At 52.2% G+C, this 11,094-nt stretch overlaps 1 protein-coding gene and 1 long non-coding RNA gene across 3 annotated transcripts; one reads left to right on the top strand and one right to left on the bottom strand.

Annotated features, from left to right (window-relative positions):
• Positions 1-317: 317 nt before the first annotated feature.
• Positions 318-3,307, bottom strand: HAND2 (heart and neural crest derivatives expressed 2). Its single transcript, XM_068187062.1, has 2 exons — positions 2,112-3,307; positions 318-1,130 (listed from the first exon to the last, which is right to left on the bottom strand). Exons 1-2 carry the CDS (start codon positions 2,664-2,666, stop codon positions 1,032-1,034), a joined length of 654 nt encoding a protein of 217 aa, XP_068043163.1. The 5' UTR covers positions 2,667-3,307; the 3' UTR covers positions 318-1,031.
• Positions 3,308-3,487: 180 nt separating this feature from the next.
• LOC137472204 (uncharacterized) lies at positions 3,488-9,454 on the top strand. Of its 2 annotated transcripts, XR_010998066.1 has the most exons (4): positions 3,488-3,712; positions 4,129-4,221; positions 8,350-8,499; positions 9,316-9,454. It is a non-coding gene; the product is annotated as an uncharacterized lncRNA (long non-coding RNA). The 2 variants fall into 2 exon arrangements; XR_010998065.1 differs by lacking the exon at positions 8,350-8,499 and having other exon boundaries at positions 3,496-3,712.
• The last annotated feature ends 1,640 nt before the right edge of the window (positions 9,455-11,094 follow it).

The raw sequence follows: 11,094 nt of genomic DNA, 5'->3' as shown, positions 1-11,094 counted from the left end.
CAGCTCGCCAGCCTCCCTCGTCTGCCTGCGGCCCCTCTCGGGAAGCTGCCCCCGCTCCGGGCCCGCGCCTGGCACCGCCGCCGCCCGGGCTCCGACGGCACGAAAACCGCGCATCTCTGCTATTCCTGACCCGCCCGGGGTTTGCACCCTTGTCCATTTCCCGTTCGCAGTAGGTCTCCTGCTTGGAGAACACCACCACAAGGAATTCCTATTCAGATGAACTGCCTGTTTCTGTTCAACACTCACGGGGCTGAGAGATCCCTCCCTCTACCCCTCCTTTCATTCAGTCACTTGTTTAAAAATAAAATTAGGAGCCATCTTTATAATTTAGTTTACTTCCGAATATTTTAAATATTATGAAAAAAAAGCCATAAACAACGCTGTTATTCAAAACATTTTGAGGTATAAAACATAAAAAGATTTGGATTTTCTTTTTTTTTCTTTTTCTTTTTTTTTTCTTTTGTTTTGTAAAAAACACACACAGTGGTTTATTGAGTACTTACAACGTTTACACCTTCAATATTAATTAGATTCCACTTTTTCCCTTACGGACGGAAGTGCACATAACCAATAACTGTTGAAAACATCTTCAAATACTGAACGACCACAACAAAATTACAACACTAAATACCGAGTCAATCGAAACATTGGTGCAACTGCTTCTGTTGAAATATAGCTTTATAATCCCATGAATATTTATATCCAAAAGGCCAAGTATTAAAGATACACTTCACATACACACTAATGCCAGGGAGGGATATTTTTTTTCCTTTTCTATGGTTCTGTTTTCCCCACGTGTTTTATACAGAGCAAATAACATTCACGAAACATTTAGAGACATGACCCCTTACCAAGCTGGAGTTTCCTCTTCATATATGGAATGCTTTTTCCCTCTCCTTCAAATATCCACATTTTGGGGGGTTGGGGGAGAAATTGCACATAAATAAACTGGATTATTCCAAATACAAAGAGTCCTCAGAGGAGAGCTCACTACCGAGACTAAGAGGACGGCTCCTCCAGTCCTGCCGTGCTCATTGCTTGAGCTCCAAAGCCCAGACATGCTGCGGCCAGCCAGTCCTCCCTTTGGTTTTCTTATCGTTGCTGCTAACTGTGCTTTTCAAGATTTCATTCTGGGGAGACAGGATGCGAGGGGAGAGAGAGAAACAGAAGGGGGAGAGGAGAGAAAAAATGGTTAGATATATTCTTCCCCTTTCTAGGTCGCATCTGCTCTGCTTCGCGATCGAAAACTACGAGGACACCCGAGCTCATCGAGGCCTACGGGCTTCAAGAGACATAACGGGGACCTCCACGGGATCTCGGCGCCGGCGAAGCCGCCGCCCGTGGGAGCGGAGGAGGCCTATTCCCGCTCCGTGCCACCCCGCTGCTCTGTCGCAGCCGGAGCGCAGGGCTGGAGGCTGAGAAGCGCCAGCCATCTAGGGGGATTACGATAAGCCCCCCCAAACCATTCCTTCCCTGAGTGCGGGGAGAAGCTGGGCACCCGCACGTACCGGGGCAAAGCATCGGACTTGCGGCCAGTAGCGTATGCGGGAATCAACCACACGGGAGCACGCCATGGGGCCTACACGAAATTGGGCTTGCGCTGCCTGGCCTAAACCGACTCTCCCATCGAAAATTGAAGAAGCTGAAGCGCCGAGTGCAGAGGCAGGAAAGCCTCTCGCTGCGAACCTCGTGCTTGCCGAAGGCTTAAAGCTGGGCTGGGTTTAGCAGGTAATCATGCCTCCACATTTTCATTTAAGAGAGCAGAGGCTTGCCTCCTGCGAGATCACGGTTTGGGATACGGGACAAGCAGCAGCCCGGGAATAACCTTCCCGCGGGGCCCTGATGTGGCAGCTCTTTCCCTGTGGCTGCTCTCAGCCTCCGGGTCGGATCCGGACGCCGACGGCCGCTCGCGGCCGTGCACGGTCCTGCTTTTGGCCCGCAGCTACGGCCAGGGACCGGTGGGACCGAGGTGTCCCCCATGGACATTCCCCGGCGACTCTGCCCAGCGAGGAGCCGGGTGCGCTCGGATGGGGCGCCGGAGGGCGACCGAGCAGCCTCCCCTCCGCTGCTCCCCCGCCCCGTCCCGCCCCGTCCCGTTCCGAAGCACTGACCAGCTCTTTCTTCCTCTTCTCTTCCTTCACGTCTGTCTTCTTGATCTCTGCCTTGAAAGCCTCCGCCTCCCCGTTCTGGTCGTCCTTCGCCAGCAGGTCCATGAGGTAGGCGATGTAGCTGGTGGCCAGACGGAGGGTTTTGATCTTGGAGAGCTTGGTGTCTGCGGGCACGTTGGGGATGCACTCCCTCAGCTCCGCGAAGGCGCTGTTGATGCTCTGAGTCCTGCGCCGCTCCTTGCGGTTCGCCGTGCCCCTGCGTTTCACCGGCCGGGGCCCCCCGAGCCCGGGCGGGCCGTTCCCGGGCGGCACCCCCCCGTAATGGGAGTGGTCCATGCCCGGCGCCCCGTTGGCGTACTCAGGGCTGTAGGACAGAGCCATGCTGTAGTCGGGGGGGGACATCTCCGGGTGGCTGCTGATGAGCCAGCCGTGGAAGTAGGGGTTCTCCTCGTGGCCACAGCGGGTGGCGGCGGCGGCAGCGGCGGCGGCGGCGGCAGCGAAAGGGTAGCCCTCATGGTGCACCACCGGGTGGTGGGGGAAGCCGCCCACTAGACTCATCCCCGCTCCCTAGAGCACCCCACCCCGCCCCCCGGGCCCCAAAACAAAGGTTTCCCCTCCCCGCCCGCCCCCCACCCCCGTCGCAGCGGCGGGAGATGCTGCCCGCCGCTCACCCCTCAGCACTCTCCCGCTGCCCGCTGCCTCTCCATAGGGCGCTGCTGCAGAGTCCCCGCGGGTGCCCGAGCGATTCCCCCTCCCCGGGCGCCGCCGCCGCCGCTCATGCGTTGTGCCTCCACCTCCTCCTCCTCCTCGCCCGGGGCCGGGTCTTCGAGGAAGCGCGCACAGAAAAAAAAAAAAAAAAAAGCAAAAAAACAAGAAAACAAAAATCTATGGAGAGATGTCGACCAAAACAAAATGTCTTGGCTTCCCAGCTTGGGATCTTCCTTCGCCTCTTGCTTCCCTCCGCTCTCTCCAAGTCCGCCGCGGCCCGGCCGGGTGGTACTTACACGCGGCCCCCCTCCATGCGCCCCCGGCTCGGGGCGGGCGGGCGGGCGGCGCTGTCTCTGCCCTGCGCGGCGGCGGGGCCGTCAGTGCTGGGCGGGCGCTCGCATCGCTGCCCGCCGCGCCGCGCGGCTCAGCGCCCCGGCGCTCCTCTGGGGCATCCGCGCTGCCCGGCCGGGCGCGGCGGCGGCGGGCGGCGGCGGGGCTCGGCGCGGCGCGGGGCACTGGCAGGGCTCCCCGGCCCGATCTCCATGTACAGCTACATGTTTAGGGCCGCTCGGGTTAATATATGTCGTCAGAAGCGGCGGCCGCCAATGGCCGGGGCGGGGGCGGAGCCCGCCGCCCTCCGCAATAAAACTTTTTGATGTTCGCTCTGCTAATTGCCGAGCTCCTCTTTTAGGATTGGCTGCCCCTCCGCATCCCTAATGTAATTAAAACAAGGGGGGAAAAATTATCATGGAGGCAGAGGTTAATGCAAGTGTTTAGCAGATGCCTTACAGTAAAATCTGCATTAAAAAAAAAAAGAAAAAAGAAAAAAAACCCCAAACAACAAAAAGCCCCCTACAAACTCGTTAAAACTTAAATATCGGATAATCTCAAACCAGGTACAGTATGGATCCAAGAAGTTTCTTGGCATAAGTCGATGTGAGAGCTTGATAGGCTCTGAGGTTGCTTTGGCAAAAGCGCTTTGTGCCGGTCCGGTAGAGGAACAAATAAAACCGGCTTCGGAGGGCACTTCATCGATGCCCGATTGCGACAGGCATGTCCCAGCAGCACTCCGGCTTATACTCGTATTGCTGGTTAATACACACCACGATACCACTAGTTTCCGTGAGGAGGGAGGCGAAGCTGCTCTGCCTTGCCTGTCACCCGGATTTCGACCCGGGTTGGCTCGGGCTGGCTCGGGCTGCGCGCTTCCTGGCTGGCCGAGGCAGAGGAGCGCTCGGGGCTTGGACGGGGATGGTTTTGAAAGAATTGTTTTGAGACATTAACAATAAGTCCGACTCTGATTCTTTTCCAGCTTACTGCCTGCGCCTATGCACCTCCACCAGCCTTCACTCGAGTGACTCAGGCGCCTGAAATCGGTTTCATGCTTCTTGAACTGGTATGATCGGTAAGTAACCGAATATTTTTTACAGCATGTTCCGAGCTAATTTTCTAGATTTTACTAACAAATATATAAATATTTCTCAGCATTCCTGCTTCTGCAATAAAAAGGACCAGCATCTGCAGAAAGCAGGTTTAGTTATCGAAAGGGAGTAGTTAAATGTTTGCTTAACAGCCAGGCCAAGTAGGAAATCTCCTGTAGCTATTTAGGTGCTTTGCTTTAGTAAGCTTGAAGACATTACAAAACAAAAATGAATCTCAAGCTGTAACTCATGGATAACTCGGAGGCGAGGTGCATTTGTTGTCATCCTCAAATGGAGCCGAGCATTACTAAATAGCTGCGAAATACCAAATACCCACCCTTATTTGTTCTGGCTGACGCCTAGGCTGATTCGGCGTATATTGTAATGCAGTTCTGCAATATAGGCAGTGTGGAAAACTGTGTCAACAGGAACTGAGAGGTCATAAATTAAAGAAAGAGAAAGACAGAGATGGAGGAGTCTGCGAAAGAAGGCAGCAAGAACTGTGGTCCAATTTCTGCAGTAGCTTAATGCGCTCTCTCGCCCTTCTGCAGAGGCTGTGGGGGTACCTCGGGGGAAACACTGGGTGGTGGGAAGAGGGCGAAAATCAACTCGATGCGGGCATCGAGAGGGGAGAGGAGGCAGGCTGAGCTCGGGCGGTCCCGGCTTGGAGAGGACTGCCGATGGTTCACGGCGGCTTGTTGGCACCCGGAGGCTTTGCGAGTGAGTCTGCCCGCTCTCGGTGAGGAATGCCCTGCAGGCAGTGGACGGTCTCCACGGATGAGGCCGTCCGCCAAGGAGCAGCCTGCTGCGGTGCGCGGGAGCTGGCTTCGTCGGGGAAATACTAAAGGCGAGGAAGAGTGCCGGCCCCGTGGTTCGGCAAGACGGGGAGTGTTGAGTCAGACCTGGAGAGGAGACGTGCACGGAGCACAGACATGCAGGCATAGGTTTTTATAAGCATATACACATATGCGTGAGCGTCTGGGTGTAAACTGAGTACGAAAGTGAAAAACTAGTCCAGATGCAGAATTGATGTATATACACATATATCTTATACGTACACTCACTCGTTAGTAGCCAGCTGATGGATATCTGTGTCTATATATGCACAAACACACGTGTAGATATTGTGTTATCCCAAGGAAAGAATGTATCTGCAGTGTGGATATTTAAATGTAAGGAAGGCCGTGGGCAGACCGTGCAAGCAGAGCCCTGCAGCGGCCAGGCAGAGTGCCCCCGTCGCTCGGGATGAAATGTCTGCAGGGCGCAGCCTGGAAATCTACCCAGTTTCTGCCGCGGTTCTCCAGCTTTGTTTTGCTGCGATATATTCTAGAGGGGAAGAAGAAGTGGACATTGTCAAGGCCAGAAAGTTATACTGGCTTTTAAACGGGCGTGTATTTCTTTACACTTTCCCTGTCTCTGTACGAGCTTTCCGATACACTGCAGGTTAGATTGCAACTGTGACAGTCTCTGTGACAAGACACTACGGCCACTCTGATAACGTCTCCAATGATGAAGGAAACGGAAAACATGAGACAGAGAAAAAGTAATAAAATATACAGGAGATATCGATCAGAACGCCAGTCTCCAAAGCTAGCATCTTGATTGCTTAATTAACTTTGGAGAAAGAGGATCTCTAGATAAAGCACCCAGAAGGCTCATATATATATATATATATATATATATATATATACACACATTTCCCTCTTATCCCAGAGTTTTATAAAGCGAGTTTTAGAGCAAATGCAACTCTCTTGTCCTCCCTCAGCTTTTAAATGCTCAGGATTTCCCATCATGGGTTGTAGCCTTTTCTGTTTGATCCACGCGTTGAAAAACGCTGCAGCTCAAAGTACCTTTCCCAATATTATGCTCAAAGTCCCCTAAAAGCACTATCATTTTACCAGTCTTACACTTGTTGATTTGATTAGATTTTTTTGTTGTGCACAAATAATATGGTTTAAAAAACAAGGAAAAAAATTACCAAACAGAAAATAAAAAGAAATCCTAGTCTTATGTCACTTTATTTCCCTGCCAAAATAGTTGCATGTTAGGCGGCGATTTATATGGATTCTGCTGCCAAACAGGACTCTCTTAGCTTGCCATAATAAAGAAATTTTGGTGGAGGCTGTGCCAAGGCTGGTTTTCTCTTCCTCTGCCCGCTTTTAAAAATATATTTTATTTTACTTTTTCGGGAGTCGGGGCGTGTAGGGGCTGTATCGTTAGGTTGTGCCCGGCGGTTCTTGCCTCTCCAGCCCGGCAGCCTTCCGCTGGGCTGAACGAGAGGAAGGGGCTGCCCTTGCCCCCCGGTGGGTGCCCGGCGGCGCCCGGGGAGCGGGGGCCGGAGCCCGCGGCGGGGGGCGGCGGGCCGGGCGCCCGCTCAGCGCCGCCGGGGCCACCCGCTGCCCTGCCCCGGCGCTCAGTCGCCGCCGGGCCGCTTATCGCCAGGTCACTTCTCTCCTCCGGGCCAAGACTAGGGTGGGAGTTGGGATAACAGAACAATAGAGCTGTGATCCCCCCTTCTCCCCCTCGGGCTTGTGTGAATTAAGCTAAATTGCAAATTAAGCTAATTTCTCCGAATCAGTCGGGGAAAACCGTATGGAAATGGGGAAGAGATGCCGACGCTGGGTGGTCGGAAACCCACATCTGCTGGGGACTCCCGGGCTGGCTGACCTGGGAACACTGCACTGAGCCAGGCCCTGTGAGGAGAAGGCCAGGGGCGGAGAAGCGCCTCACCGGTGCCGGGGCAGCGAGCCCGCTCATTTACTTCTTGACCGCACCTTCCTTTTGAGGAGCGTCCGAAACCGGTGGGACGATTATGGGGACAGGACAGCGGCGGGAGCCGCAGTCGCCACTGAGGTGCCCGGTACCGACGCCAGACGTACTCATCCCTGCTCCGTGCAGCAGCACCAAGATCTCCCTCCATAATTTTCATTAAAGCCAAGAAATAATCAGACACACTAAAGCACTCCAAGGGCACCCCGTACTTTGCTTTTGAGGCGCTGCCCTGGCCGTGCAGCCTCCTTCGGCGTCTCTCCTTCCCGCAGCTCCCCAAGTACGGCGGTGCCGATTCTCTCTCATTTCTCCCGGCTGCCCACCACATCCCTCAACCGCCCGGTGCACGGCTTGAAAAGCCGAGACGGGTTTGAATTTATAGAGTGCATGATGTCATTGACCCGGGACCAAACGTATCAGAAAGGGGTATCATGCTTGGATGGATTTGGGGATGCTGGAGCATCCCGTGTCTCAGGGATGCGATGCATCCTATATTTGGAGCATCGCTTAGGAAATTGTGAAAGAGCGCAAACCCGCAAGAAAAAGGATTTTTGAAAAGAGGCATGGAGAAATATGATTTGGAGGTCAACCTGTCAGTGCGGGTTAATGAAAAGGACTTGTGCCTAATGGGCCTGGCTTGCACCCTCTCTTGTGCTCACACAACCTGTATTTCAACGCCCAGGGCAGAGGGCGGGATCGGGCCCAGCAGGCCCGAATTAATCGCTGCCCTTGGAGGTGAAGGAACCCTGGTTTACGTTACTATTATCGGTAATGAACGCCCACATATTTCAGGCATGATAATCTCGCAGCCGTTGTGTATTAAAAAAAAAAAAAAAAAAAACCAAAAAAAACAAGAGATCAGGGATGAGAAAAACCCAAGCCACCAAGACACTGACCATTTCGTAAGTCGCAATGATTGGCAGTAAGCATGGGACCCTACGCGTTTTAGCACTGCATGTGCAAGCAATTATTCGAGGATTGCTTATATTTGTGACTGAGCATCCAGAGTTGCATTTAGACCCTGGACAGGAATCAGGGAAAGAAAAGAAAAACATGACGAGTTCCAACCAAGAGCCCTTCTTTTTCAGGAGAATAGTAATAAAGACTTTACAAAATTCTGTAGTGAACACAGTATGTCTCTATTTATTGGAATTGTTATGTGCATCTCCTATACATGCATGCATGTATAAACACGAACACGCATACAGAGAAACACGCTATTTTCCCGCTTAATATTTGTTTGTATTCCCGGGAAAGAACATCTTAAGTTGCTCTTGAGCTCGACTCTGATGAAATAGCTCGCGAATGTAATTGCCTTCATTAACGAATATTTTGTCGTCCAGCATCTGAAGTTCAGACGGTGGAGGAAGAAGAAGGCTAGGTTGGCATCGTTTTGTGTTTAGGTTAACAAAAATCAACACTTTCATTGTCATTCTTCATGGAAAGTCTCCATTTAACGAGGCTGGGGTTTAAGAAGTCTTCATAGATCAAAGGTAACCTCGCTTGGCTTAAGAGAAAAATCCCTCTGGAGCAGTGAAAATTAGCTGCAATTTGGCCCTAACTACACGCCCCAAAATGTTGGTGTCGTCCTGCCGGTGTCCCTCGCGCCGTATACCTGCTGCACTGCACCCCGCTCCCGCTTGCCCGGGATCGGCTGCAGCACACGGGCTCGTCCGAAAATTCAGCAGCTGAGTCCTACAAATGTCGGCTGCACACTTGTTGCAAGCATCAGCCCGTACCGCAACTCCAATGTGCGTATCTCGGTGTAATTGATCTGGCTGAGTGAGGTCTTTTTGGTAATTTGGATACACCAAGTCTCCAGTTAATGACATATAATCAGCCTTTAGGTCACTTGGTCATTCTCTTATTACAAACCCCTCCTGCTCTCTCTGATCTCCTTTCAAACTAAATTTCACACAAACAAATAAAGCAAGACAGGGACAAGTCCTTAAAATGCAAGAGTGAAATATTGGAGAATTGCTCTTGGGGAACTATAAACATTTTTTAAAAGAAAAAAGCGAAAAGATAGGACAGAACATCTTATCGAGAAAGAGAGAATTGTGTACAAAACACGGAGGGAAAACAGGTCTGGCTTGTGTTAAAAGTGACATAAAATTAAAATAAAATAATTACAAACAGAAATGCTATAATGTAAACAGAATACAGGAGATTTTACTAGAAACACACAGCCGCATACTATAATTTGCTCGTACAGATGATACGATGATACAACCTATTCATGGACACACAAAATGTTTATTTGATGCGCTTTAGACAGAAAAAAAAATTTTCTTTATTCTTCTTTTCAGGAAAGTTAAGAAGCTGGAAAACGGAGAAATGAATGTCATGTACCTCCCCAGATCGGGAGGGAAACGGAGCTGTGGCCAGAAGGAGTGGGTGTAAATGCGACAACAAAAATAAATACTTTATATCACCCTGCAGAAGTTATTTTACTAAGTCAACACTTTGTTTTTCTGCAGCTCACCTTTTCGTTCCTCTAGGGAGAGACAATGCTCACTTTTTATTAAGTATTCCCTAAAAGTTTATTTTGATCCCCGTCCAGGTGTGTGCATACCTGTGTATATATATATATATATATATACATACACACATATATATACAATCAACAGGCTGAGGTTCAGATGTGAGCAGAGGCTGGTGCGGTGACCGGGGAGAGGGGCGATCAGATGCTCTAGGTAAGATCCCAAGGCCTTACAGGCTGCAGGCAACTCATTGCAAAGCCAAGCCCCGTTGTTCGGAGCTAAAGTTGACTTATAAAATCGAGAACGAGGAGATATCAATGTCGTTCAAGTGTTAGCACTTTGAGAAAGCAGCCCGCAGAAGAGGACTGCGATCCACATTCCCTCAAAGGCATTAGCGCCTTTCAAAATATTATCGACAATTTTACCGGAGGTCTCATTCGTGCGTAATACGGGGCTCAGACAGGCGCTAATTGAGCACGAAGCGTGTGCGAGGCTGCGAGAATGAGTGTCGGGGCAGGCTCACACAGCAACAGAAATGGGAGCGATGGATCGAAGGAAAGGAGTATCACAAGCCCCCGCGTGTTGGTGTGACACATCTCGTTATTAGTTAAATACGTTCCCAGCCTTTTCGGGATTTCTAAGGGCCGTTTTGATTTTTTTTCCCCAAGCCCGCCTTTGGGCTACTGTGTTGAGGCATCAGCCCGTAGCCGCACGGCGATCCGACCCACTACATCAAAGGGCGGTGCGGGTCAGGGCCCCGGCGCTGCTCTCCTCTCGGGGCGCACGCTCGGGGACACGGCCGCCCCTCCGGGAGCCGCCGGGGATGCTCAGCCCTGCCCCGGCGCTGCCCGGGCGGGGCCGCCGGCACCCGTCCCGCCGGTGCTGGAGATGCCAGAGGCCGAGGGGAGGCGGCGGGCTGGCCCCCTGCCCATCGCACCTCACGGGGGCGGGCGGCCCCGGCGGCGCCCCGCGGGCTGGGGGCGGCTGGAAAGGGTTAAGCTCTTCCCCTCCTCCTGCTGTAGCCCCCTGAATGCCACTGCTTTCCTCTAGAGGTCTCATTAGAGAAATCCTAACTGCTATTTTCAACGTTTCCTCAATCAAGCGCCTTTAAATAGAGCTCCACAAACAAATTGGCGGCAAAAAGCGCAGATCTTGTCACGGGCGAGGCCGATTCAATATTTCACCTTGTTTGCTTTGTAATTACAGCCTGGTTTGTGGCTACCTGCACGCTGAGTTCCCCTTGCCAGCCCCCCGGCCGCCCCTGCCTTCCCGCCTCTGCCGTACAGCCTCGCAGACACCTTCCCCTGCGCTGGGAGCTGAGCGGGACCGCCCGCGGGAGCCACTGAGCAAGTGACCTCCGTCAAAACTGAAAAATCACCCGCAATCTCCCTGGCTAATTTTTTAAAAAATTGTTTTATTTGTGCTTTTAATTTTTTTTTTTTTTTGCATGTTTTGCAACGTCTGCTCTGAAGCCACGAGCTTTCCAGCAGAAGGGATTTTCCCCGAGAGCCGTCTTGCCCCATCATGCCGGGGTCAGGGACCCGGCGGGCGTCCCGCCTGTCCCCAGGAAGGGCAGTCCGAGCAGTTAGTTTTATCTGCGGCACT

This window comes from Anomalospiza imberbis, chromosome 4, assembly GCF_031753505.1.
Source record: "Anomalospiza imberbis isolate Cuckoo-Finch-1a 21T00152 chromosome 4, ASM3175350v1, whole genome shotgun sequence".
NCBI lineage: Eukaryota > Metazoa > Chordata > Aves > Passeriformes > Viduidae > Anomalospiza > Anomalospiza imberbis.
Note: the sequence above shows the minus strand (reverse complement) of the source record. Positions and strands in the feature narration are given on the sequence as shown.

Excerpts from the sequence above, each read along its gene's own strand:
- HAND2 (XM_068187062.1), bottom strand. The coding sequence starts at position 2,666 with ATGAGTCTAGTGGGCGGCTTCCCCCACCACCCGGTGGTGCACCATGAG. Across the intron at positions 1,131-2,111 it reads AGAAGAGGAAGAAAGAGCTG|AATGAAATCTTGAAAAGCAC; the intron begins GTCAGTGCTTCG and ends CTGTCTCCCCAG.